The sequence below is a fragment of the Eumetopias jubatus genome, unplaced genomic scaffold (genome assembly GCF_037043125.1).
Source record: "Eumetopias jubatus isolate StellerSeaLion01/CBP00866 unplaced genomic scaffold, mEumJub1_p1.0 scaffold_12, whole genome shotgun sequence".
Lineage (NCBI taxonomy): Eukaryota > Metazoa > Chordata > Mammalia > Carnivora > Otariidae > Eumetopias > Eumetopias jubatus.
In genome coordinates, this window is record NW_028274818.1 from 12126549 (window position 1) to 12152835 (window position 26287).

The window sequence follows — 26287 nt, forward strand, 5'->3', positions numbered from 1 at the left end:
GCTTGGAAAAATGCTATTTGGAAGGGGATGTGAGGGGCGATGTAAGGAGAATATTCAATATAAACCACTGATTTTCTTTTTAGGTCACAGGTAGATAAGGAAAGAGGGCTAGGCTTGTCAGGACTGAAGTTGCTGATGAAAGAGTTAGGTAGCCAAGAGCCTAAGAATATCATACAGTACAAACAGTCTTGGGCTGCTTTTAATTCATGTGAATGTTCTCCATTGGCTGCCGTAATGGGCTGCTGGTGCGTCCTTGACATTGTGGTGGAAAAGTTGTAAACAGGCTGCGGCTTCCATTAAATAGATGGGTTTCCCCGGAAGAAGTAATGGAGGGGCTCGGCACGAGGCTACTTAGTTATTTTACTAAGTGGTGACACTAGATGTTGCGCCACATAGAGGGAGGTATCAACTTGCTGTCCGTGTGATGAATTTTAGGGAAGCTACTTACTCTTCACTGGTACCACCTTCTTGCAGGTGGTATGACATCAAATTAGAGAAATTCTAAAATGTCTCATTTTATGTGAAGAAAAGTTGAAAATTTTATTCATCTCTTAGACTCTTACCTTCTTCCTGGGAGGAAAAAAGAAGACTGAAAGTGACTCATTTGGAAAATAGGGTCTCTAGAGAATTCTACTGGGCTAGTATTTAAGAACTTACCTGTTTGTACAGGGAGTCAGCCTCCTGGCTGCTCCACAGCCCCTGAGGCCCTCACCCCTAGATGCAGAAGCAGCCCCCTGCGGAGTAAGGACCGCATGGGAAATGTCATGTGGAAGCTAATTGACAACAGTTTTAGAAATTTTGATGCCATGGTTTATTGAATATGGAAGTATATAGCCCAGATTTTTTTGTGTGGTTGTTTTTGTATTTTGTTTTTTATTACTTCCTCATATGTCACTTTATTTGGTGGTTACCTATGAAAAAAAATCAGTTTTGGACATTGGGCTGTTTCTCTTGTTTGGCTGTTTTGAAGAAAGCTATTGTCAACACTCTTATACATATCTTTGTGTTCCTTTATGCGGTAGAATTGCTGGGTTATATGGTAGACACATAGTTAGCGTTAGTAGATATGGCCAGTTTTCCAAGTGGTTTTATCACTTTCTGATGCCCCCAGCAATCTGTGAACTTTCCAATTGTTTCCTTATCTTCCCCGACACTTGGTGCTGTCATTAAAAAAAAATTTAGCCTTTGTGTTGGTTGTGTAATGATATTTCTTTGTGATTTTAATTTGTATTTCTCTCATAACTAATGATATGGATCTTTTCTTAGGCTTATTGGCCATTTGGATATCCTCTTACACAGCTCAGTTCTGATTATCATTGAAGATAAAGGTTTTTATCAATTTTACAAATATTACATAAGATGTAAGAAATGATATCTAAATCAAATAGCCCATATAGCTCTATAAGCTTAGGAAAGACAGTAATTTGTTAAGTATGATAAAAGAAAAAACAGATAAGCCTTCTAATTACTACTTATACTTGCTGTCTAGGCATTGCTCTGATGATGTGGAATACATTCTTGGTGAAAAGGTTTTCTGCTGCTACATACTTGATGGATAAGGTAAGGTAATTTTAAATTTCATATACTTGTTTATTTTCTTTGATTGATATTAGATTATTTACAGTGGGCCTTGTTAGACTGTTTTTTATTTGATATTACATTTTACCAATGCTCAGTTAAGTGTAGTGCCCAGGGCTGGCATTTTGATGACCTGAAGAACCACCTCCCAGATCCTCGAGAGTACTTTCCTTTAAAAGCCTCTTAAGCAAAGAGAGTGAGACTTGTGCTTGATTGAAGGAAGGATTTGCACCTTATTTTTAATTAAAGTGTACAAATGTACAGTGAACTCATCAATCTTGGGATGTAGGCCCAAGGTATTTTCTTTGAATGGGGTCAGCTGCCATCCTTCTTTGGTTTTCCTACAGAAAACTCACTGCTGATGCCTTGCGTGTGATTTCTAGATCCTATTTCTTTATAAAGTAGTGATGCAGTCTGAGTACAAAATCTTTAGATTTTAAAATTTATGCCCTCATCTTTGTAGTTGCTTCCTCTGCATCTCCTCCAGTAGAGCTAGGAGTCAGCTACTCCGTACAGTTTTTTAAAGCACTCAACCTGGTATTCGTATAACAACTCCCTTTTTTTTCCTCACTCACATTTTATCAGTTCCTTAATTAAGTGACATCATTCCATTATTACATATGACAAGCAGCCTAAGTAGCGTTAGGAACAGACCTCGCACGCGGGTGCAGGACTCGCCGCTGCTCCCCACGCTGGGCACCGGGGTGGGGCGTGGGGGGGGCCTAGTCAGTGTTCCCAGGCCCGGCAGGAATGTAAGCGGCATCAGGTAGGCGGGTGTCAGGAGAGTTGGTACCATAATGACACCATGTTCTTTCAAATGTTCATGGACGGACATTCCTAAACCACGAGCACTACATTCAGACGCACTTTGGGCCACCGCTCCCCTGCAAATGCTTTCTTTGCTGTTACTGGTAACACGTTTTTCTAGTTAAACCTGGTTTTTCCCCATGTGCTCACCTTCCCGGCCTGCTTCAATGTTGTTTGTCCCCAACTCGCTCCTTTCGGCCTTGCTGCTGCCCTTGCGTTCGCCTTCCCCTCCAGCTGCCATCTTCCGGGAGAAGAGTAGTGTGTGCGAAGCCTTTTAGGTGGTGTCACTGTGGTTTTATACCGCTCTCACATCGACAGCCACGCTTGAGCCTCGCGACGTGGCTTTGAATTTATACAGTCCTCAACGAGGACGCAGAGAGTTTTGATGATTCATTCGATATTTATTATAAGTATCTCTTATATGCCAGGGACTGTGCTAAGTGCTGTGGTTGCGGAGTCGCAAGTCCCAGCCGCTGCCCTCCAGGGACTCACAGCCTAAAAGGTAGATAGGGTGCTTTGGGGACTGAGAAGAGGAAGTTAAAAAACGCGATAAAGGGAAGGCTTCTGAGCTGAATTGTGGAGGATGCGTGAGTCCATGGGAAGCTGTAGGTGAGAAGGAAACGTATTCCAGCAGAATCCATATTTGGCTCAGGGCTGCGAGGAGCTTCGTGTGCTGGAAGCACAGGCCGGAGGAAGGAGCGGGAAGCGGAGCATGGAGTATTTCCTGTGCAGACTGTGGATTTGGGGTTTTCTAACACTGTGTAAACTGCCCAGCATAGGGTCTGGCTGCTAGTGTGAGGGCTCAGTAAGTGGTAGCTGTGATTTTATCTTAAAGACACTGGGGCAGTTGTAAGCAAAGGAATGATACATTCACATTTGCATTTTAAAAAGATGATTCTGGCAACAGTGAAACATGTTGGGATTGGGATGGCCCGAGTGTGGTTGTTTGAAGGCCGCTGCAGTGATCTCAGTGAGAGGCAGCGAGGCAGAGTCCTTGGTGCTGGAGTCCCGTCTTCCCTGATCGATCTCCTGCCTCCTAGGAATTCTTACCAAGCCATGTTCCCGAAGAACAGAACTTCATCTCCCACTTATTACCCTGTTGTATAAACTATGCAGTAGAACTCACCAAGTACTTACCGAATCAAGAAAATCATCCTGTTTTCTGAGCTAGGAATATGACTTCTGTCCACACCAGATTGTTTTTCCTTTTTTCTGACCACTTAACATTATTGTGTATCTTTATCAACAAGCAAAATTCTTAGGTGCTCTTTATTCATAGCCTTGAGTTTGGTTCTGGATTTTAAGGCAACAGTTATTTGTACAAAGTGAGGACCAGATTTTTAGTGTTTTTTTTTTTTTAATTCAAAAATATTATTTCTGAAAAGGATTATTTTGTGAGCCCAGTGATATATTTTTCATAATATATTTTTAAGTTCTACCACAAAGTTAATTGCATTTTGTAATAAATGAATAGAACCAACATTTATTTATAGCTGAGTTTTTTTAATTTGCTTGCTTTTTTACTTCCTATAGTACCATAGTAATGCCTTTTTATTTAAATTGTTAAATAAATATAGTATTTTGTGTCCTGTTCTTAGGTTGGAAAATCACCAAAGGACAGGCTATGCCGAAGGGTAAGTGAATCTCCCTTAACTGGATGTGGAGCTGTTCATCCTGCGCCTTACGTAGCACCTCATTCACTGCAGGGGTGGACTTTGCCTTTTACCATTTTGAAGACCTATCAGGAGATGAGAAACATGGAAGGACAATATGATGTTAAGGAAACTGGTCATGAACTATGGCCAGTTTTAATTTACCTTTCCAGATTGTCAGGTCCCTTCCAACTAGAAATTTATAACTGCAGCACCCAATGTCCCATGGAAGCAGATGCATGAGGGAATTTTATCTACTTTATGTAATATCCATTGTACAAATGGTCTTCAATAAGATTCCAGCCCACGGATGCTGGGCTTCTGTTTGAGGCTGGTGATTAAGCAAAAGTTAGCACTTTTGCCCAGAACTTTGGAAATACTCTTATTACAGACACCTTAGGAAATTCTGGGACACGTGAACCCAGCCATGCTAGGCCGATAGTCCTGACAACCCCACTGTGCTCTGGAGAGCGGCTGGGACTGCGGTTCTGTGTGCGTGCGCGCACGCGCGCGCGCACACACACACACACACACACACACACACACACACAGTGAATGACGCAAGGATGAAGTACTTAGGATGTGAGGGATTTCCTGGTTGTTGGGTTTAAAGAAGGTGGTGAACGCAGGGGCACCTTGGAGTCAACAGGAATGACCTGTTGCCCATAGCACGAGTGTGGTCTTTAGCCCACAGGCTTGGGGATTCTGGTTTTGTTTAGAAGGTTCAGTTCTGTCCCTGAAAGGCGCTCTGCGGCCAGACCAGGCTGTTCCCTGACGACTTCTCAGGTCGGGCTGCCATGTGGCATCTGACTGCGTACCATGATTAGCGTACCTTAGCGAGCTTGCCCGCGACCAGCAGCGCCACGATCTGTGGCAACTGATGACACCATGTCTTTACGATACATGAACACCAGCTTTTATGAAGCCTATGGCGGTACCATCTTTTTTAAAGCCTAATTTTAAAATCCATTGAATCTCAAGAAAGAAATTAAAATGTGCCAAAGCCTTGACTTTCAAATTCTTGCCTGTCTGTCCAGCGTAGAGTGTCCATTGCATAGGTATGCTGTGTTCTGTTTTTGATTTTTCTGGTGGTAACTGTAGCAGTTTTGCTGCAGGTGCTAATCGTGTTCCTTTTTATAAACAGGATGTGGGGATGAGCGACACAGCAGTGACCTCTTTCCTTGGCTCCTGCTTGGATCTTCTTCAGACTTTGATGGAGGTAGAAGAGGTCTATTTCCATTCTGAACCTTCTCTAAGATATTAAACGTTTTTAAAATCATTGGACTTAAGAAAGGACTCTAGAAAGAGGTTTTTTTCATTTATTCATTTCTAAGTTTTGACTTAAGCCTCGCCCCCCAAATAGCAGTTTCTTATGAAGAACTAGATTTGATTTTTTGTTGTCGCTTGGGGGCCTGGGGAGAAAAGGGGTTTGCACTTTCTTCCTTGTAAGCACATTAAGATACTTATTTGCAAGCTCGTATTTCTCCAATTCTGAATTCTCCAAACGTGTAGGCCGACGTTAGCCGGGATGAAATGCAAGCGCCTGTCCTGGATACGGAGGACGCATGGCTCACGGTCGAAGGACCAACCTCCATAGTGGAGCTGGCCCTGGAGCAGAAGCACATCCACTACCCGCTGGTGGAGCACCATTCCGTCCTCTGCTCCGTCCTCTATGCCGTTATGAGGTTTTCTCTGAAGGCCGTGAAGCCACTCTCACTCTTCGATAGTAAGGTGAGGACCTCGGAGGCCTTAAGAGCCGTCTCGGAGCCAAGGGCTTAGCAGGTGCGGGCAGGACGATAGGCAGGACTGTCTTCTGTAATCCAAGTTGCTCAGTGCTTCTGGGACGTGTAGGGGGTCACTTGCTGGGGGCTCTCTGCTCGCTGTTCTCTACCAGGCTGCCTGTAATTCTGGCTTCCCTTAACTCTTCCGGTTCCAGAGTCTTGCCCTGTCAGCTGTCAGCCGTTCTCGTTTTGCATATTCTCAGATAGACCCATTTTCTCCCTCCTGGGTATCTCCAGGCCCGACCTGTCACCTGAATTTGAAGTGTATATTTCCTTTTTTTTTTTAAAGATTTATTTGCTTGAGAGAGTGCATGAGCGCGAGCAGGAAGGGCAGGGGGGGTGAGAGAGAGAGAGAGAGAGTCCCCAAGCAGCCTCTGCTCTGAGCACAGAGCCCAACACAGGGCTCGATCTCACAACCCTGAGATCATGACCTGAGCCGAAATCAAGAGTCAGACCCTTAACCAACTGCACGCCCCTGAAGCGTGTATTTCTATCGACTGTCTCTCTTCGGATGGGCTGTGCGACTTGAGACACCTCCTATCTAACACACCTCCACCCCTCAGCCCCCCTGCCCTGGACCTAAACCGCTGTTCTTCCTAAACCCCTGTTCTTCCTAAACCCCCAGTAGAGTGGGTGCTCACTTGTGTGCTGGTGCAGATGGGAAACCTTGAAGTTCTTGAAACTTCCCTTCAAGTCCCACATTGACTGTAAGTCATTCTTGTCGATTCTTCCTTAAATCACATCCGTCCATTCCTCACCGTCAGTAGACCTCGAGTTTTTTTGTTTTTTTTTTTTTTAAATCCAAAATGAAGTGCCTAGCTCAGTCCTCCCCCCAAAAAGGGAGTTTGTGAAACCGAACACATCCAGAACTGGACAAGCACAGCGGTCTCAGCCCATATCGTGCTGCGGTGCCTGAGCCCGCCTGGGCCTCATGCAGACAGAGGCAGTGCGGTGTGGCTAGTCAGTCAGGACCCTGCCCTGCCATTTACTAGACTAGTGAGTCTTCCTGCGTTTCCCCTAGCCTCCGCTTTCTCATTCGCAAGTGCTGATTCCAGGGCCTACTTTATGGTTGTTGTGAGGGTGAAGCGACATACTGCACATGAAGGGCTTAGCAGTGTCTGCAGCATAGTAAATACTAAATGGTGTTACAGATGTGCATACACATCCCCCACCCCAAAGGCCCCCATGTAGAGCAGACCCTTATAATAACTAAGATCGCTGGGCAGAAACTACAGGGTAGCAGACTATGTGTGAGTATGTGGAAAAACTTTTAAGATTTTATTTATTTGAGATGGGGGAGAGAGCCGGGGGGGAGGGGCAGAGGGAGAAGCAGACTTCCCGCTGAGCAGGGAGCCTGATACAGGGCTCAACCCCAGGACCCCAGGATCATGAGCTGAGCCTAAGGCAGACGCTCAACCAACTGAGTCACCCATGGAGGGGGGGGGGGCGCCCCTGTGGAAAAACATACAGCCCCTGATGTCCAATTTGCAGTGCACTAAAGGATGAGGAGCTTTATCCTAACTGGCAGTCACACTAGGTGACCTACGATCCTAGATAGTTGGGTCTAGAAAGTCCATTAGAAGGTACCTGGGGTGACTGTCTGTGGGGCAAAACACAGCAGCCCGGGAGATGGGGTCGTCTGTTAACCCAGATGGCCTAGCGAGAAGTGGGAGGCCTGGGATGAGAGCCTGGGCCTTCCCAGCTTCCCAAGGCCAGTGCTCTTTGCTCCATATTACATTTCCTTCCAAGGAACTTCTGAAATCCAACTTTCTGAAGTTCTGCTTTGGCTCTTCAGATACACGTCTGTTCTCTTAAACAGGGCGTCTTCAAACAGTTGAATAAGTGTGTTTAAAAGGATGCAGATGAGTACACGCTAGGTCTTAGTTATCGGTTATTGCATAACAAATTACCTCAAAATTTAGTGGCTGAAAACATTTTGTGGGTTGGGAATGTGTGTCGCCCCTTATTTAGGTGCCTCTGGCTCAGAGTCTCTCATGAGTCTGCAGTTAGGGTTTCAGCCAGGGTTGCCGTCCCATCTCAGGCCCCCACTGGGGGAGGCAGGGGGATCCACCTGCAAGCTTACATGATTGCGGGCAAGACTGTTCTCGCCACAGGCACCACTCCCAAAATAGGGCAGGTCACACCGTGGCAGCCGGCTTCCCTCACGGCAAGTGAGAGCGAACAGGAGCACCCAGGGCAGAAGCTACAGTCCTTCTGTCATCTAAGCTTGAAAGCGGCACTAGCGTCCGCCTAATTCTGTTTGCCAGCAGTGAGTCCAGCCCCCTCTCAAGGAAAGGGGACGGACGACACAAGGCATGCGTACCAGGAGGAAGCGGGGTCATACCTCAAAGGCTGCCTACCACATACTAGATAATTGTTATAAAAATTAAATGAATAAAATTCTAAAATGTTACTGTTCAAGGAGAATCAACCATGAGTTACTAATTAGATGACTTAATTTTTTAAAATCTTTGTCCTTCCCTTAATAATCCATACTTAGTCATTTTCTTTGTCTTTTCTTTCTCTTTAGGGGAAAAATGCTTTCTTCAAAGACCTAACTTCAATTCAGTTATTACCTAGTGGGGAAATGGATCCAAATTTTATTTCTGTACGACAACAGGTAAGTTACAGTTAATCGGATTTTTGTCTCTCAGAAGAAAGTAGTAAATCAAAAATTTACTTCGAGCTGGCCTCGAAGAATGACCACTTCCGAAGTATTCTTGAAAGCGACTTTTCCTTTCAATTATACGTTCCTTTTTGATAATTTCCACAAAAAAAGCCACCCTCATTGACAGGAAAGCCAATTACTGTGATTTAGACATTGTTTAATGATGTGTACTGACGGCGCTCTGTGTCCTTCTCCGTTGGCAAGTTCTTGCTGAAAGTCGTTAGTGCGGCCGTCCAGGCTCAGCATTCCGTCGTGAAGGACAGAGAGTCCTCAGAAGCAGCAGCGACCACTCCTTTTGGGAAAGACCAAGATTGGCCAGTTCTAGCTGTGGATTTGGCTCATCACCTTCAAGTTAGTGAAGATGTGGTTCGAAGGCATTATGTGGGGGAGCTCTACAACTACGGTGCGGACCATTTAGGAGAAGAGGTAACGTCACCCTATGAGTGCGAGGTGGGGGCTCAAGTCACAGAAATTATGGTTGGAGTAAAGAATCCATAAAGTCTCCAGTAAAGCTTTTTGCTTTTCCTTTTGTTAGGACTTATAGGCACAAAAACAACAGAATATTAAATATAAAACTGTAATCAAATTCCTGTTCCTGGCCTGTGTTTAATAAACTCCTACAGTGTGCCAGGCCTGTTCTATGCAAAGGGCCATAGCGGTACCCAAAACAGACAGGGTTCCTTTCTCGTGGAATTGATGGTCTGCTGGTAGGAGCAGAAAAGTATGCTGAATTTTTCTTTTTTTTTTTTTTTTTTTTTGAGAGCACGCAAGCGGGGAGGCGGGTCGGGACCAGAGGGAGAGGGAGAGAGAAATTTAAGCAGGCTACGTGCCCAGCACAAAGCCTGACTCAGGGCTCGAGCTCACGACTCTGATGGAAGAGTCGGACGCCCAGCGGAGTGCGGTGCCGCAAGCATGCTACATTTCATACCGGGTGGTAAGCGCTGTGAATATAGAAACAGGATCGTGTTGGAATCAGCAGGAGCTACTACAATACGGTGGTCAGAGGGGACAGCTGAACTGAGCCCCCAAGGACAGGATGCAGCCAGTCATGCAGGAGACTGACTGGGCCAACAGCGCTTGAGGCGGAAACGAGGGCAGTCCGAGGGCCAAGGCTACAGGGCCAGCGTGGGGGCCCGTACGTAGTGAGCGAGGATGAAGACGTCGGAGAGGAGGTGCGGACGTGGGCAGCGGTTACACCCAGCGTCTCACAGCGCACGGCTAGTCAGTGTATTCCGAAGTCCTTAGAAGGTTTTAAGCAGTCATGATGTGATTTAATTCCCTTTGCCAGAAACTTAAAAAATGACTCTTAGTGTCATGTTGAATCGAGGTATTAGGGTAAGAAAAATTCGGTAGTGGGCAGAAATTTGAATTTTGAACGCGAAATTTGATTCAGACTTTTTTTTTTCTGTTGGTTGTATACATGGCCGCAGCTCAGAAATGAACTAGACTCTTCACTGGCAAAGCCTTTCCTAGACTAAGTACCTCTGCCGACTCTTACTACATACACACTTGTCCGTGCTCCTTTCCTCAGGCCAGTCTCCAGGTTCACGACAAGGAGGTGCTCGCCTCGCAGCTGCTGGTGTTAACAGGGCAGAGGCTGGCTCACGCGCTCCTGCACACCCAGACTCGAGGGGGAATGGAGCTGCTGGCCAGACTTCCCCCCACGCTCTGCACTTGGCTGAAAGCCATGGTAAGTACGAGCGCGTGGGATCGGTCGGGTCACGGGGATGCTTTCTTATATGTGTATCTAATAACAGTTAAGGAGAAAATTTAAATTTTGAATTTAAGTTCGTTCTGAAGAATTCTTACTGGGAAATAACTATCCTGACAACTCTTAAGTGAGTAACGATTACTGTTGTGTGTAACTGATTGGTTATTCTCGTGTCCCATTTGCAGAACCCCCAAGATCTTCAAAACACAGAAGTGCCAATTGCAACGACAGCTAAACTAGTAAATAAAGTCATCGAGCTTTTACCAGAAAACCACGGGCAGTACAGTTTAGCCTTACACCTCATTGAAGCTGTGGAAGCCGTATCTATCCCTTCTTTATGACACCCACCAAAAACGGTCTCAGACTGTGTGACTAGAACATGAATTAGTGCATGGTAATTTTACATAGTAAGATCTGGAATTTTATGGAGGGAGTATGTCTTTTTTCTTTTGTAAAATGAATAAAAATACATACTACTTTTTAAAAGTGTAGTCCTGGCTAAATTCCACTCCTTTGGTTAATAGTGAAGATAAAATATAAACAAATACCAATTATACCATTAATTACTAACACAGATGTTTTACTGTTTATTTCTAATTTAAGCACTTAAATAGCTTTATGGGTAAACTTTGTTATTTCAAATGGGTTATAATTTACAGATTATGTTCTTATTATCAGATTCTATTATTTCGTACTCAAAATGTTATTGTTATTGTAAATTTCAACTGTGTTCATTATAGTCCCCATCAGTAAAATCAGAGAAACATCCCACTCGCTTTTGTTGGCATGCTTAAATCCAACATCCTGGGCTGCTGCCTGGAGTTCTGGATGCAGACAGGTTCTTTCCCAGAGGTTTATGCTGCCGCCACCGGAGGAAGATGGCCTTGCTTTGGAGGAGGAATGGGTTCGAGATCATCATATTCATCAGAAGGGACACTAAACGTTAGAACCCTTAACCTGTTGTCCTTGCCAAAATTGAGATTCTGAGACGCAAGCAACACAGCAAAATTAATTACGACGTAAGTTAAGATTTACTTTTTGTCAAGATTTGAAGTTGTATCCACATCAGGTCATTGTAAAAATGTATTATCTTGTAAAATTTATGTTTTAAAAAAGGCAAAGATGTTAAAAATTTAAGTCCAGTTTATTTTTCCTACAAGTGTTTAGAAATGTCTGCTTCTGGGATATGGTAACGTTATCTGTTCTTAGGAACAGTAAAGGCCTAGTGATATCATAGCTCTGCAAACCTACCTCACAGCTGGGTTGAGAGAATAAAATACAACTACTTTTGTACCCTAGAGTGCCTAGAGCAGTCCAAGTGCTGAATAATTATTTGTTGATTAAAACCAGATTAACCAAAACTCTGTAAAAAGTGTTTTGAGCTCTACAAATACCAAATATTTATTAGGGTAGACCTTTGGAATGTAGCCATACAGTGCAATTTCTGATCTCTGTCATGGATCACAGTTGTCATTCACAGTAACTCACGGTGATAGGGAAGTTTGTTGCTTCACTTACTTGTAAGAAGCCAGCGTTATCAACTGTATAAAGTTGAGGAGTAGGCCCCTCAAGGATATAAAGAAAAAATTCTCATGTTTGAGGATATCCCAATTTAACTTACTTTTAACTAAAAGATCACACCCAAATAAGACTTGTCTAAAAATATATTATTACCGTTTAATTTAAAAATCTTGAAAGATAAAGTTTTAAGAGGTCTTGGGTATTTGGGTGAGGGCCTGTAAGTCTGACCGAGGCACACATCGTGTACAGTAGCAGCACCGAAAAGGACCTTTTGCTGGTCCACCCTCCCGCCTCTGCTGGGATCTCCACTGGCCCATCCAGACACAGTCCTATGAGTTCTTGTAAACCTATCTAGCTTTATCTAGTCACGTGTTATGTGCATTCTAAGAGATTCGTTCTTCCTGTGATTTTTCTAAATATTCTGAAAGTAGTTATGTGTTTTGGAGGCTGGTCAAAGAAACTTTACATCCTCACTTGGATTCGATTATCACTTTTGGGGGAAGGGGGGCACCTGATAAACATGTTAGATAATAAAGCTGGTTAAACTTAATTCTCGTAGGACACACAGATCTGGGGATTGTTGAGAATATTAATAAGCTGAAATACGGTTCATAGGACCATAACAGATCATTGAATTACAAATCTGTAATTACATTTGTGATCCTAAAGTTTACCGTGCAAAGAATTTTAAAATTGAATTCTGAGTTATATGGTTAAGAAAAGCAGTTAAATATTTTACTGTTTCATCAAGGGATTTTAAAGTAAATCTGAGAAAAGAAAAGAAATACCTGTATACACATTCTGTACCAAGAAAGAGCCAGAAATAAAGGAATTAGATTGTATGTAGGATAGGTGATTTCTGAAACAAAGGTATGTTGCACTTTCTGATGGGAAGCCAGTAACAGTAGTGTTTTCCTAGCGAGAACTCCTGCCCGCCCCGCCCCCTGACACCTTTCTTCATTAACATTAAACAGGCATTTGTACCTTGTTAAATTCCACTTTATAATGCTGAAGGAAAACAGAAGTGTTCAAATAATCGTAACTTCTACATTACAGGTTATGTTTAGATGTAGAACTAGAAGAGCCAGATAAACGTAGGTGAAGAGGAACATATCAACAACTTTCTAAATGCTTCATACTTTTGCAAAAAGAAAAATAAGAAATGGAGAGAGTTTCACTCTTTGTTATAAAAATTCATCTAAGGTCAAAGTAAGCACTGTTACATTTAAATTGCTTTTTTTTAAGTGGTTAATTACAACTTAAAGAGAATAGATTTAATAATATTAAGCTTACATGGAATATAATGTTCACTTATGAGTTGCTCTGGTTCATTTCATTTATGAGACAAATCTTTTTAAAGTACTCCATGGCAACACTGAAAGCCCTCCCTCACCCTGACAGAAATGAATTTGTTGGGCTTCTAAAAGTTAGATTTCTGCTGAATAGAATTAGCTGTCCCTAGAAAGGTTTTAATCCAATACTGAATTGTTTATAAAATGCTGTTATCTATTGTAATGTACTGTAAGTAGTGACATTCTGTACATACTTCTATTTTCTGTGTCCGTTGTTGTGAACTTATGTATATTAGTGAAATAAATTTTCAGCTTTCATGTTGTTTCAACATTCATAAATATCAGTATTAAGATTTTCTTTTCCCTCTTGTATGGGAGTAACAAGTTTGGTGATTTCTTTCTAATGCACACAAAAAACCTAGCTGTTGTAAAAAGGATGATGTTCATTAGAAAGGCAGAATGAAATCACTCTGTCTCTTACGGGAAACACACCTCTTGCCATTCTCCTTCAAGACTCTATTTTTTACTTGATTTTTACAACTTCATCAGTATCAGTAAATTTCCAGATGCCTTTATTTTTAGACGTTACAGAACTTAAATATGGAGTCAAGCAGCTTTATAAAATAGAAAACATTTTCTGGTCAGCCACATTTAAAGTCAAACATACCCAATGTCTCTGTTCTGAATAAATCCATTATGGATATATTGAGACCCATCTGCATATTTGTATTTTTCTGCGTGTGTGTGTGTGTGTGTATATACACACACACACACACACACATTATTTCTTATCTGCTACAGGAAAAACTTGTAATTCTGAAACTTGACCATTATCCTCCACCATTTACTCTTCCCCTCATTACCTACATCTAGGCTTTCCTCTTTCCAGTGTTGGGAACAGTCCCTCTGAATTCACGCTCGCTGCCGGCAGGGTGCTCCTGCTCAGGGAGCTGTCGACGGCCGAGTGGCTCTTACTTTCCACTCACCACTTCCGTGCATCGGGGGCAGAGTGCATCTGAAGCCTCAGCCGTGTACTTCCAACAACGGGGGCATTTTTCTTTGGTAGTTGGCATGACAATTACTTTATAGGAAGACTCTTCACGAATATCCCCACCTGTGAGAGAAAGATACAGGAAGACTGACAGGCCGTTCAACTTGTATCTCTTTCCTGAACGGTTCTGCCAGTGTTTTCTTTTTTCAAAGCTTTCTCCCTCCCCTGGGGAAAGCTGGTCAGTACTGCTTCATCTGCCACATTATGTAAACAGCCATGACAGTGGACTCACACCCTGACCCCTGAGGACAGCTGAGGAATCGGAGACCCCGAGTGAGAGGGTAAGTTCCCCAAGTCACAGAGTTCTCGATCTCCTCAGGCAGAGCAGGCCTTCTAGCTCTTCAGCCGGGCTCAGTGCTGGCAAATTACACTGCCTCTCCAGCTACACAATTTTTTTAAAAAGCCAAATTATAGTGACCGCTGCAGTGTCCCCACTTAAACCTTCTTGGTTTAGGGGCGCCTGGGTGGCTCAGTCGGTGAAGCATCCCAACTCTTGATTGCGGCTCAGGTCATGATCTCAGCGTCAGGCTCCGAGTGGGATGTGGCGCCTGCTTACAATTCTCAAGCTCTCGCTCCCCCTCCCCTCCCTCCACCTCTCTCTTTCACACCCCTCTTAAAAAACAAACAAACTTGTTTTAGATGAAAAGTAACAAATTTCTCCACTATTAATACTCTTAAGACTTCAGCCTAAATATATACAGTGAAGAAAATTATTTTCTAGCCATTATACAGAGAATGTACATTAACATTTTGAAAAGCAAGTGAGAATCTTTACTACAGGGTCAGTGCTTCCAGGCCTCAGACTTAAACTGATGCCCATAAATGAGCCTCCCGCCTCCTGATGGCACCTAACAACCATGAGGAACACAGGTCCCCACAGTATCTGCGGCCATTGTCTGTTACGTGACACGCCTCCACACCATCACTGAGAATGAAGTAGGCGGACAAAAGTCCCGTATCGAATACCTACCAACTGCCTGCTTGTGAGATCCCACTGTGGGAATGAGTTCCATAAAACTTCTTCCTTAACCCTTCGTGAAGATTGGCGAAATCTTTTAATATAGGGTGTGCAAATAAATTTCCGAGTCCACAGTGGGGAAGGGCAGGCTAGGCAGGGCCAGGACCCTGAGTGAGGCCAGCTGGCGTCACCTACGATGACCACTATCCACAGGACAGGGAGGAGAAGCGCTCTCCTCTCATCAGTCCTGTGTTCCCAAGATCATCGCGTAGGACACTTCTCAAAGCTGGTTTAGAAACCTGGCCAGTTTCCATAAAAAGATGTATTCCAAGAACATACCTGCCTTTAGAACACACCTGATCCCCTGCAAAGCTGAAGATGACCTACGATTATCACTCTGTTCTCCAAATCTCACCTGTTACCTTCCCCTCTTCCTTACCTTCTAAATTGATCAGGAATGTCCCTTTGCGCTCTATTACATCTGTAGTTACCGATCGTGGTTCCTGAGAGAGTAAAGTCGTCTGGGAAGCCATCATTAGCTCGTTCAACTGAGAGGTGCTGGAAGTCTCCTCAGCTTGTAGCATCTGGGAATAAGCATGTTAAGGTTACTGTCTAAATGTTTACTGCAAACTGAGGTTAGACGAATTAACAATGCAAATTCTTGTATTCAGTAAGTGACCCTTTAGTATCCTGATCTCCTAAGCTAATCTATTAAATCAATTAGAAAAAGTTTTTATTTTATTTTTGAGTGGGGGGAGGGGCAGAGGGAGAGAGGAGGAGAGAAACTCATGCAGATTCCCTGATGAGCAGGGAGCCGGATACGGGGTTCAATCCCATGACCCTGAGATCACAACCTGAGCCAAAGTCAAGAGTCAGCCGCTTAAACGACTGAGCCACCCAGGCGCCCCTAGAATGAAAAGTTTTAATTAAAAATTTCCAGGCAATAGTATGTGCTCTCTATATAATATGCTCTATGCCAGGCACTTCACTATGCCAGGTGCTAAATGTCCATTACTTCTAATCATCATGGTGTTTCTTATCCCATTTTCCAAACGAGGAAGCCTGTTCCAAGGGGTTAACTACTCACGGTTCTCAAGCAGTAAGTGGTGGAGCTGTACTGCTAGCCCAGGTCTGTGAGCCTCAGAGCCCAGACTGCTTTTCCCTGTGTCCGGCCTCCCACATTAGGAGAGGTGGTAAGATACTATCTACATAGACCTGCTTTTAGCAACACAGACCAAAGGTGCCAAATGAATAAAGCACAGAGCTATTCTCAAGTACAATAAAGTTGGATGTTTGATAAACATTTTTATACTTTTCATTGTAATTCTGATCTTCAAGATGAGTTTATAAGCTAATACAGACATTCCTTTAAAAAAAAAAAATCAAGAGGCGCCTGAGTGGCTTAGTCAAGTGACTGACTCTTGATTTTGGCTCAGGTCGTGCTCTCAGGGTCATGGGCTCAAGCCCCGAGTTGGGCTCCGTGCTGAGTGTGAAGCCTGCTTGAGAGTCTCTCTCTCTCCCCCCTCCCTCTGCCCCTCTCCCTCTGCTCGCACACTCTCTCAAATACAAATTTTAAAAAACTCAAGAAAAAAACAGGAGACTCAATGAGATTAGTTTTAACAAATTCATGCAATTAGTAATTCATAGATTCAGAACTCCATCTGACAGCTACTTAGTGTAATTCCTAGGAAAAATACATTATTTTTAAAAATCCCAAAGTATTTTTTCCAATATAAATGATCCAAATAAGCTGTATTTTTTTTTAGCTTAACTACTCAGAACTAATGAAGTCAAAAGACACAAGACATGTAGGAGAAAAGCCCCATACCAGGCTGTGTAGCCTTAGCTAGGTCACAGTTTCAATGGTCTTCAGTTTCCTTGCTCACAAAATAAAGGAGTCAGAGTCAAACCCTTCTCAACTTATAAAAATTTTAGATTATTTATTTAGAGAGAGAGTGGGGGGGGGGGCAGAAGAAGAAGGAGAGAGAGACTCTGACTCTGCTGAGCACGAGCCCCACACAGGGCTCGATCCGGTGACCAAGAGCATGACCTGAGGTGAAATCAAGAGTTGGATGCTTAGGGCGCCTGGGTGGCTCAGTCGTTAAGTGGCTGCCTTTGGCTCAGGTCATGATCCCAGGGTCCTGGGATCGAGTCCCACATCGGGCACCCTGCTCAGCGGGAAGCCTGCCTCTCCCTCTCCCACTCCCCCTGCTTGTGTTCCTGCTCTCACTGTCTCTGTCTCTGTCAAATAAATAAATAAAATCTTAAAAAAAAAAAAATTTAAAAAAAAGTTGGATCCTTAACCTGAGCCACCCAGGTGCCTTCCAACTTACAAATTTTAAAATGTGAATATCTTACTGAAATTATCTGCTGTCTGATCAATAATCTCCTACAGACTGCAAGTCTCAAATCTTAATTACATTACTAAAAATTGAACCTGAGCTTACCAACCAATTCGCAATAATCACGCCTCGGATAAACCTCATTGGCTACGATACTGCCATACCAACCAAGTGAGATGGTCATTTTTAGAAAACTATGATAGCAGTAAAACTTTAAAAAACATATTGTCAATTCTCTTCTCAAGCATTAAAAAGTCTTGAGTCAATATGTTAAGCTATAAGCCAATGTGGCCAATGAACAATTAAGAATGCCAAGAAGAAAACCTTGATGGTTCTTTTGGAAATAAAAATAGGAGGAATGCTTTGAGATGGCATGGTAATTTGCTGGAGCAAAGGAATTTTCTTCAAATCTCCTGAGAAAAAGATGGAAATCTTCTTTAGATTTGTTTTGAACCTGGTCCAGATGGACAAAATTCTCAGAAAACTAGATCCTTAACACAAAACCCTCAATTTTTGTGTATTGTAATAATAATGTCATCAGTTTCTGTCACTTACCTAAACAGCCCCGAGGATTTGCATTTCAAATAGGACTTTGTTGCACCTTGCCTGTCTCAACTTACAAAGGATGTAGCAACAGAATACATGTTTTGTAGAAGGGAAAGGAAGCATAGAGAAGGAGGAAACAATCTGTGATAATACCAGGATTACAAGATATCTAAAGTAAAAAAATCTTACTTATACAGAGATTTTTAAAAGCCAAATTTCAGGTGAAAGTGGTAGGATACGAACATCCCTTCCAAAGAGACAAACTGCTACTCACCTCTATTATCTCAAAAAGCAGCCCAGGCTCGATCACAAGGATAACCTTGTACTCGGCTGCATTTTTACCAGGGATGCTCCCAAGAAATGAATCTCTCATGGCGCATGTGCTCTCTATGGCTTCCTCTAATCCAGGCTTCTTCCAGATAGAACTTGTTCTAATCCACCCAGTACGAAAAACACTCTGGGGTTCTTTGAAAAAAAGAAAACAGTAATAAAAAAAATAAAAAATAAAAGTAGTTTACATATATTCCAAACTGTATAGAAAGATCTAACCATTAAATATTTACTATTCATGGGAAACAAGAATTGATACTTACGGTAAGTATTATGGAGCCATTCTAAATGCCTACCATTTATATTCACATTTTGAAATTTAAACAAAGGATAAAATATTATAGTAAAATCCCAAAGGAAAAAAGGATGCCTAGAAGAAAATAAAATAGAAAAAAATAGCCCAATATTGACAGTAGTTGTCTTTGGATAGTAAGACAAATCATGAGTGACTTTTCCTCCTCTTTCTAAATTTCTATAGTTCCTAATTTTCTATAAGCTTAATACAATCAGAGGGGAAAGACTATTATAAAAATATTCACTAAAAGGCCCTACACTTGGTTTCAATAAAACCTAAATCATAATTTCAGACACTGATAAAGGTATTTAAGAAACTGATCTTGCAGTACGGTCAAGCTGCCCGCACGCTGCAGAATGCACTCCCACGGTGGCCTGAAGGCTGTCTGAAATCCGTCCTACTCTGTGACAAACGAGGGCAAAGGACTGAAGGACCAAGACATGTCTTGCCACAAAGCGCTCACTGTAGACGCGGAAGTACCCCTTCCACGAAACAGATGAGATCTGAGGTTGCGGTCCTCATCAAGGGCCTTTCTCCTCTCAGGAATCCATCAAGTACTCCTTACCTTCAGTGTAAGGCATGTGCTGGAATACTTCTTCAGCCAAGTGAGGAAGAATGGGGGCAAACGAACGAACCACGACGTCCAAAATTTCAGCTAACACGGTCTGGCAAGAGCGCCGTTTGGGGTCACCTGCATGTTCACAGTAGAGCCTGAACGAGAAGCATGTGCTCAGCAGGGGCCATTTTATACACAGAGGATACAGAGGCAGGATGCGCCTCAGGCGGGCTTCTTCCTGCCGCGGGGCGAATCCTACAGCTCGGCCCACCGTGGGACTTAAGCAGCAGATACTCTGTCACCTAACTGTCCAGCTGAGTCCTCTACCCCACTTCCCTCCCCGGAGGGGAACCTCTCTCAGCAGCTGTGCCACAGGCACCGCGAGGCTGAGACGGCTAACCGTGTGTTAGAGGACAACGGAGACATTAGCTGATGCTCCTTCTCTTCCAATCTTAGCAGCGTGTTCGGAGGGAGTCCCAGTCCCTGCGTGTAAGGTCCTTGAGGTGCTGATGGCCTGGGGCCGACCCTCACATAGGCCTGGCTGCTATCGGTGAGGACCAAGCACCAAGCCTTCCTCTAAAAGCACATCACTGACCTACACAATGTGTCACCACGGTAACAGGTGCCTGTATATTTGTCTCTCCTCCTCAAAATTTACAAACTCCCGAGGATAGGTGCTACACTCCTCACCTCATACTGGCACCTATTCCTTCCTGAGCACTTACTTTCTCAAACACAGCACAAAGCACATTCCTTATGTTCTCTCTCTTCATAATCACATTATGAGGTTTGTATTATCACTTAACTTGAGAACCCAACTTCTTAACTGCACAATGTCACCCATCTTGCTCGCCACTATAGACACTCAAGAAATAGTTGAATATTTTAATATTCAGTCATACATACCGGTCTTTGATTATGCTGAAATAAAAGTTAGAGAGCTCTCTGGTATAAAATGCTCGTAACAGCCGAACAACTTTTCCAAAATCGTACTGTTTATATGCATCAGTAATCTAGGGAACAAAAGCCAATAAATTTGGAAGTTGGGGTATGCCAACGAAAATGTAAGTCATCATGAGCAAAATATGTACCTTTTCAAAATATGTTTCAAAGGCAGACAACTACAAAAAAGGAGATATGCAAGAGTGACTGAGGATCTTTCAAACATTTCTGGATATCAAATTCAACTACTGTCAGAAAATACTGAATATTCTACTCTTGGAACTAGATAAAACACTCATCAAAGGAAGGGATCAGGTTTAAACTGATAAACTACACCATTTTAAAATAGCAAAGAATGCAAGTTACCAATGTTCCCTCATTTATGCCTGAAAAGTAAAAGAGGGCAAAAATCTGCAGGTATGTCTCTGACTTAACGGTACATGGAAGCAACCACATTTCCAATTTTTGAGAAAACACACATTATCTTTGTTTATATATAAATGAGAAGTATCTTACAAAACACATAGGAATAGTCATTTCAGTTATTTCTATAGTTTGATGGGTTCATCTGCAGATAAAATACCGCTCTACTTTATTCCTTCTTGTTGGAGAAATACATAAAGCAGATCTTGAGAGAAAAATGTGGTCTGAGGCCTGGGCCTATGTTTCCACCAGGTACTGATAGTCTTTTGAAAAACCAGGAAAAAAATCCTAAGATTTCATACCTAAAGTCAACCTCAGAATGTGTGGAATTTATCAAGTATAACTCTTCTCACTGCAGTCGTTACTATTTCTAGTAGCATCTATTCTGCCTGCACGCAATTCCAATTTCAACATTTGGCAGTACGGATATTTCTATTTCCCAAGAGCTTACTAATTCATACTGACCTTGTTTGCTAAGCCCTGCAGTAAGTGCAGCATGTACTGGTCTACAACATACATACTGTTAACAGGGACGGAGTCTGTTTCTGGGTTGAAACCAGCGACATTTCCCAGAAGAAAGCGGAGTGTGTTCCTGAGCTATTAAGGTTGAAAAAAACATGCAGTCAAAAAATACACGAGGCCTTCAATTCTTGCTGAAAAGTTATTTTATTTTTCTATAATTTTTATACAACTCATGTTACTTTCTTAATGGGATACTGTTTTAAAAAATATCATTCCTAAATGAGACTACAAATGCAAAAAAAGAGACTCTCATTTCAATAGCCAAGTTACAGAACGAACCCCTGGACTTTACACATGAAGACTGATTTTTCATTATATTTCTTTATAACCTTATAAAGCCAAACCGCCTTTCGGTGGCCCGGTTTGTTCATCTGTATAGGTAAAAATATTATTTTCACCTGCTTCACAGGCAAAAATAAAGATAAATGGAATAAATGTGAAAGGTCATTGAGCACATGAGAAGTATATGAAATTAGGGGCGCCTGGGTGGCTCAACTGTTAAGTGTCTGCCTTTGGCTCAGGTCATGATCCCAGGGTCCTGGGATCGAGCCCCGCATCGGGATCCCTGCTTGGCGGGGAGCCTGCTTCTCCCTCTCCCTCTCCCACTCCCCCTGCTTATGTTCCTTCTCTCGCTAGGTCTCTGTCAAACAAATAAAATATTTTTTTAAAAAAGTATATTAAATTACCATTTTGTATTATGCTATATTTTATGAAGTATAAAAGACAACATATAAAGTTTTTAGGATTACACTATTAATATTTTTAAACAAACAGGATTATTTTTAAATGCTCACAACGTGTGGAAACTCATTTTCCATTGCTGTTTTGCAATACCAAACAAAATGTTCCTCATTTTTAAAAAAAGTTATTTAGCTGACCTTTTATTCAGAAACAGGAAGAATAATGACTCTGACCTTGCTAATATCATCTCTGGCAGCATTAAGTACAGATGGACTAATGGTCACTTCAGTGAAGACGTTGGACTCCGCTACCCACCAGCGAAGGACATCAGCACCATAGGGAGGCTCCTTTTTTTGATCCTTTCAGTGGAGAAAAAAGACATGTAAACATATAAATGGCTTTCAATTCTAATTAGGTGATCAAATGTTTTAGGTATTCCTCCTCAGAAATATCTGAGCACAACTTGGGCATCAAATCCCCCTGCACTGTAATGAAACAGGGCTAACAATCTCAGAATCAGCTGCACGTAAACCACACTGCGAAAGCGTGCGCTCTGCGGTCCCACTGCTTGTGCAGACGCGGGCGTGTCTGCACACGTCCTTCTAGCACAGCTGGGGCCTCAGTGGAGCCCTGACGCCTCTCTGATGGAGGAAGGGGAATAGAGGGGCTGCTTTTCCCTTCCGGCACTCCCCAGCAACTCCACATACAGCAAGGATTCCTGGACAGGAGGGCAGTAAAAAGCCAAAGGAGTAAAATAACAGACAAGTGATTTCTTTTCTGAAAGCAACTCCAAAAGAAAGCAAATTATTAGCAACCCCAGATCTGATGTCCATCAATGATTTGCTTTAAAGTGTATAATTTCCAAGAATATAATGAAACATGAAGTTGCAATCTCATTTTTTTCTTACACTGTTTCCATGTAACTGTAAATTTTTGTTTTTTTAAATACATTTTCACAAATTTTTGAAGTTCCAATTAAAAGAAGGGATCAGGCGCCCGGATGGCTCAGTCAGTTAAGCATCTGACTCTTGATTTCAGCTCAGGTCATGATCTCAGGGTCATGAGATCGAGCCCCGCGTTGGGCTCCATGCTCAGTGGGGATTTTCTCTCTCTCCTTCCCTCTGTCCTTTCCCCCTGCTTGCGTACATGCTCTCTCTCTAAAATAGATAAATCTTAAAAAAGGGGGAGGGAGGAGGTGGATAGCATGGTTCAGGACCTAATTAGAGATTCAGACCTGAAATAAGCCAATGGGGCCACAATCCCAGCCCTTCTCTTTTTCATTAAAATCATTAAGAGTCTAGATTTACACTAAGTTCTACTCCTGAACCCAGTACTACACTACATGTTAACTAACCACAATTTAAATAAAAATTTGGGAGGAAAAAAAAAGTCTAGATTTAAAACATGGTAAGGCATCTGCTATTAGCATAAAAGATGGTTGTTGTTGATATTTTTGTTGTTTTACACTGAAATAACTACATTAAGGTTTTGGCTGCCAACTTAAAAGCGTTAGAACAAAAAAAGTTGTTTTTGTTTTTTTAAAAGATTTTATTTATTTATTTGAGAGAGAAAGAGAGTGGGGGAGAACACGAGAGCGGCAAAGGGAGAAGCAGACTCCCCACCAAGCAGGGAGCCCGATATGGGGCTCGATCCCAGTACCCTGTGACCATGACCCGAGCCGAAGGCAGACACTTAACTGACTGAGCCACCCAGGTGCCCCAAAACAAAAAAGGTTTTAGAGAACCACCTACTTGTCCTCCATTGATGACCACATCAGGATCAATGACATTCCCAAGAGACTTGGACATCTTTTCTCCCTTTTCCCCAAGGGTGAATCCATGAACCACCACTGTCCTAAGAAGACAAATCAGCCGTTATGATAATAAACATAGTTATAATGATCTCTTTGAAGATCATTTATAGCTTAAAGATTACTTCAGCTTGAAAAAAAAAAAAACAGGATTTTTCTTAACGGATTATGTATGAAAGCTTTTCTTGAAAGTCAAATTCTCAGCTGCTTATTTATCATGATTGTTAGACAGTAAGCTCTTATACGTAGAAAAATTTTTGATGTTTACATTCATACACAAATATTTCCTGAGCATCTATTATGTATTGATTTTGATCATTAAAATTAACCAGGAAAAAGTATGTCTTAAAAAGAGCAGATTATCAACTCAAGATTATTTTCAAAAAGACAATTTGAGACAAATAGATCTGTTGTTCTATTGGCGTTTAAAAGCATGTTATACAAGAAACAAACACGGAAATTATTCTGGGATGGATTTTCATTGTGAGACAGCAACAATCTAATAAAATTCACTACAGGAATGTTTCAGTTCATTAGCCACCTGTGGATATTACGAATGTAAGGATATGTGACCTCAGGCTGCCTTCAATCAACGTAGAGTGCCCTTCTCTATATTCCTCCATGTCAAGTCTTCCCGTATTTCAAGATCTAGCTCTTCACAGATGTCCCCACTGTTCCAGTCAATGCTGTTACCTCTTGTGGGAATAACAGGGTGTACCAGTGACGAGACTTCTCTGTATTACTGTCTCCTTTGTCTCTCTCTTACTTCAAATTCTTATTTCTCTCATGAAACAAAAGATTAAGCTAGTAAAGATGTTTTATATCCAGACATACCTCGGAGATATGGCAGCTGTGGCTCCAGACTATTGCAGTAAAGTGAGTCAAAGGCATTTTTTTGTTTCCAGTGCACATAAAAGTTATGTCTATACTATACTGTAATCTACTGAGTGTATAATAGCTTTATGTCTAAAAAAACAATGTACATTCCTTAATTTAGAAATATTTTATTGCTACAAAATGGTAACTATCACCTGAACTTTCAGCAAATTGTAATCCTTTTGCTGTGGGAGGTTGATGGCTGCTGACTGACCAGGGTAGAGGGTGCTGCCGGTGGGGGTGGCTGTGGCAATTTCTTTTTTTTTTTAAGATTTTATTTATTTGAGAGAGTGAGCAAGAGAGTGAGCACAAGCAGGGGGAGGGGCTGAGGAAGTGGGAGAAGCAGGCTCGCCGCTAAGCAGGGGGCCCAACGCAGGGCTCGATCCCAGGACCCCGGGATCAGGACCTGAGCCAAAGACAGACACTTTACCGACTGAGCCACCCAGGCGCCCCTGTGGCAATTTCTTAAAATAAGACAACAACGGAGTTTGCCACAGTGATTGACGGCTTTTCATGAACCGTCTCTCTGTTTCATGTGGTATCTGATAGCATTTTACCCGGAATAGTACTTTCAAACTTGGAACCAACGCTCTGGAACCCTGCCCCTGCTCTCTCAACTAAGCTGACGTAATATGCTACATCCTCTGCTGTCGCTCCAACAAGCTCCACAGCCTCTGCTGTCGCTCCGACAAGCTTCACTCACAGCCTCTGCTGTCGCTCCAACGAGCTTCACAGCCTCTGCTGTTGCTCCAACAAGCTTCACAGCCTCTGCTGTCACTCCAACAAGCTTCACAGCCTCTTCACCAGGAGCAGATTCCATTTCAAGACACCACTTTCTTTGTTCATCCACAAGAAGCTACCCCCCATCTGTGAAAGCTGTATCGGGAGATCGCACAATTCAGTCCCATCTTCAGGCTCCACTTCTGATTCTGGGTCTCCTGCTGTTTCTACCACATCTGCAGCTACTTCCTCCACGGAAGTCTTGAGCCTTCAATTTGTAAAAATAAAATGCAGTACCTGCGAAGTGCAATAAAGCGAGTACCCAGCAGAAGTACTTAAAGTGTGAAGACTTGTTTAGCTCAGGTTTAACACTTACTTAAAAGGTGCTTTTTTCCTTGTTGCCACACTTGTTAATAAAGAAGACTGAAACCACCCGCCAAGCTGGTCTTTTCCTTCCAAGTACAAATCTGCTCTTTGGTCAGTACCTCAAAAACAAACATTAAAAAACACAGAAGTTAAAGTTAATTAAAACTGGAAAATGAAAATATGTATCAAAGTGTTAATAAAAGTAATCATGTTATTTATTTCCTGTGTCATGTTATACCTGAGATTTAAATTGCATTCACTTGAGCTCTTACCCCCACTGCCTATGAGAATAGCTCTTTCCGCCATCTTTCCATGCTGCCATTAACGGTGCACATGAATGTCCTGGCAGATGCTCTCAAGCGCATTAACAATGCTGAGAAGAGAGGCAAATGCCAGGTTCTTATTAGGCCATGCTCCAAAGTCATCATCCGGTTTCTCACTGTGATAATGAAGTATGGTTACATTGGCGAATTTAAAATCACTGATGATCACAGAGCAGGGAAAATTGTTGTGAACCTCATGGGCAGGTTAAACAAGTGTGGAGTGATCAGCCCCAGATTTGATGTACAACTGAAAGATCTAGAAAAATGGTAGAACAACCTGCTCCCGTCCCGCCAGTTTGGTTTCATTGTCCTGAAAACCTCAGCTGGCATCATGGACAATGAAGAAGCAAGACGAAAACACACAGAAGGGAAAATCCTGGGATTCTTTTTCTAGGGATGTAATACATACTTGCAAATAAAATGCCTCAATGGAAAAAAAAAAAAGATAAAGAGAATAAATGTTAGAGTATGATCTCCTAACCATAGGCGACTAAAACACTACCTAAATTAGGGACTAATTAATAATTACCAATATC

At 42.4% G+C, this 26287-nt stretch overlaps 2 protein-coding genes and 1 pseudogene across 3 annotated transcripts in view; 2 read left to right on the forward strand and 1 right to left on the reverse strand.

The window, feature by feature from the left end:
- RAB3GAP2 (RAB3 GTPase activating non-catalytic protein subunit 2) overlaps positions 1-13328 on the forward strand; it is a 95941-nt gene extending 82613 nt beyond the window's left edge. The window contains exons 28-35 of one of the 2 annotated variants that reach the window (XM_028104662.2): positions 1490-1560; positions 3984-4019; positions 5182-5265; positions 5550-5768; positions 8349-8438; positions 8691-8912; positions 10018-10176; positions 10383-13328. In XM_028104662.2, coding sequence (XP_027960463.2) covers positions 1490-1560; positions 3984-4019; positions 5182-5265; positions 5550-5768; positions 8349-8438; positions 8691-8912; positions 10018-10176; positions 10383-10538 — 1037 coding nt within the window. In that variant the 3' untranslated portion in view covers positions 10539-13328. The remainder of the gene's footprint in view (positions 1-1489; positions 1561-3983; positions 4020-5181; positions 5266-5549; positions 5769-8348; positions 8439-8690; positions 8913-10017; positions 10177-10382) is intronic. The other variant, XM_028104663.2, reaches the window with a different exon arrangement.
- Positions 10761-26287, reverse strand: part of IARS2 (isoleucyl-tRNA synthetase 2, mitochondrial) — a 60907-nt gene continuing 45380 nt past the window's right edge. The window contains exons 15-23 of the mRNA XM_028104664.2: positions 25439-25547; positions 23408-23510; positions 21890-22015; positions 20919-21050; positions 19995-20101; positions 19098-19243; positions 18182-18372; positions 15459-15603; positions 10761-14124 (exon numbers count right to left, since the gene is read on the reverse strand). Coding sequence (XP_027960465.1) covers positions 13982-14124; positions 15459-15603; positions 18182-18372; positions 19098-19243; positions 19995-20101; positions 20919-21050; positions 21890-22015; positions 23408-23510; positions 25439-25547 — 1202 coding nt within the window. The 3' untranslated portion in view covers positions 10761-13981. The remainder of the gene's footprint in view (positions 14125-15458; positions 15604-18181; positions 18373-19097; positions 19244-19994; positions 20102-20918; positions 21051-21889; positions 22016-23407; positions 23511-25438; positions 25548-26287) is intronic.
- Positions 25762-26189, forward strand: LOC114210396 (small ribosomal subunit protein uS8 pseudogene; annotated as a pseudogene).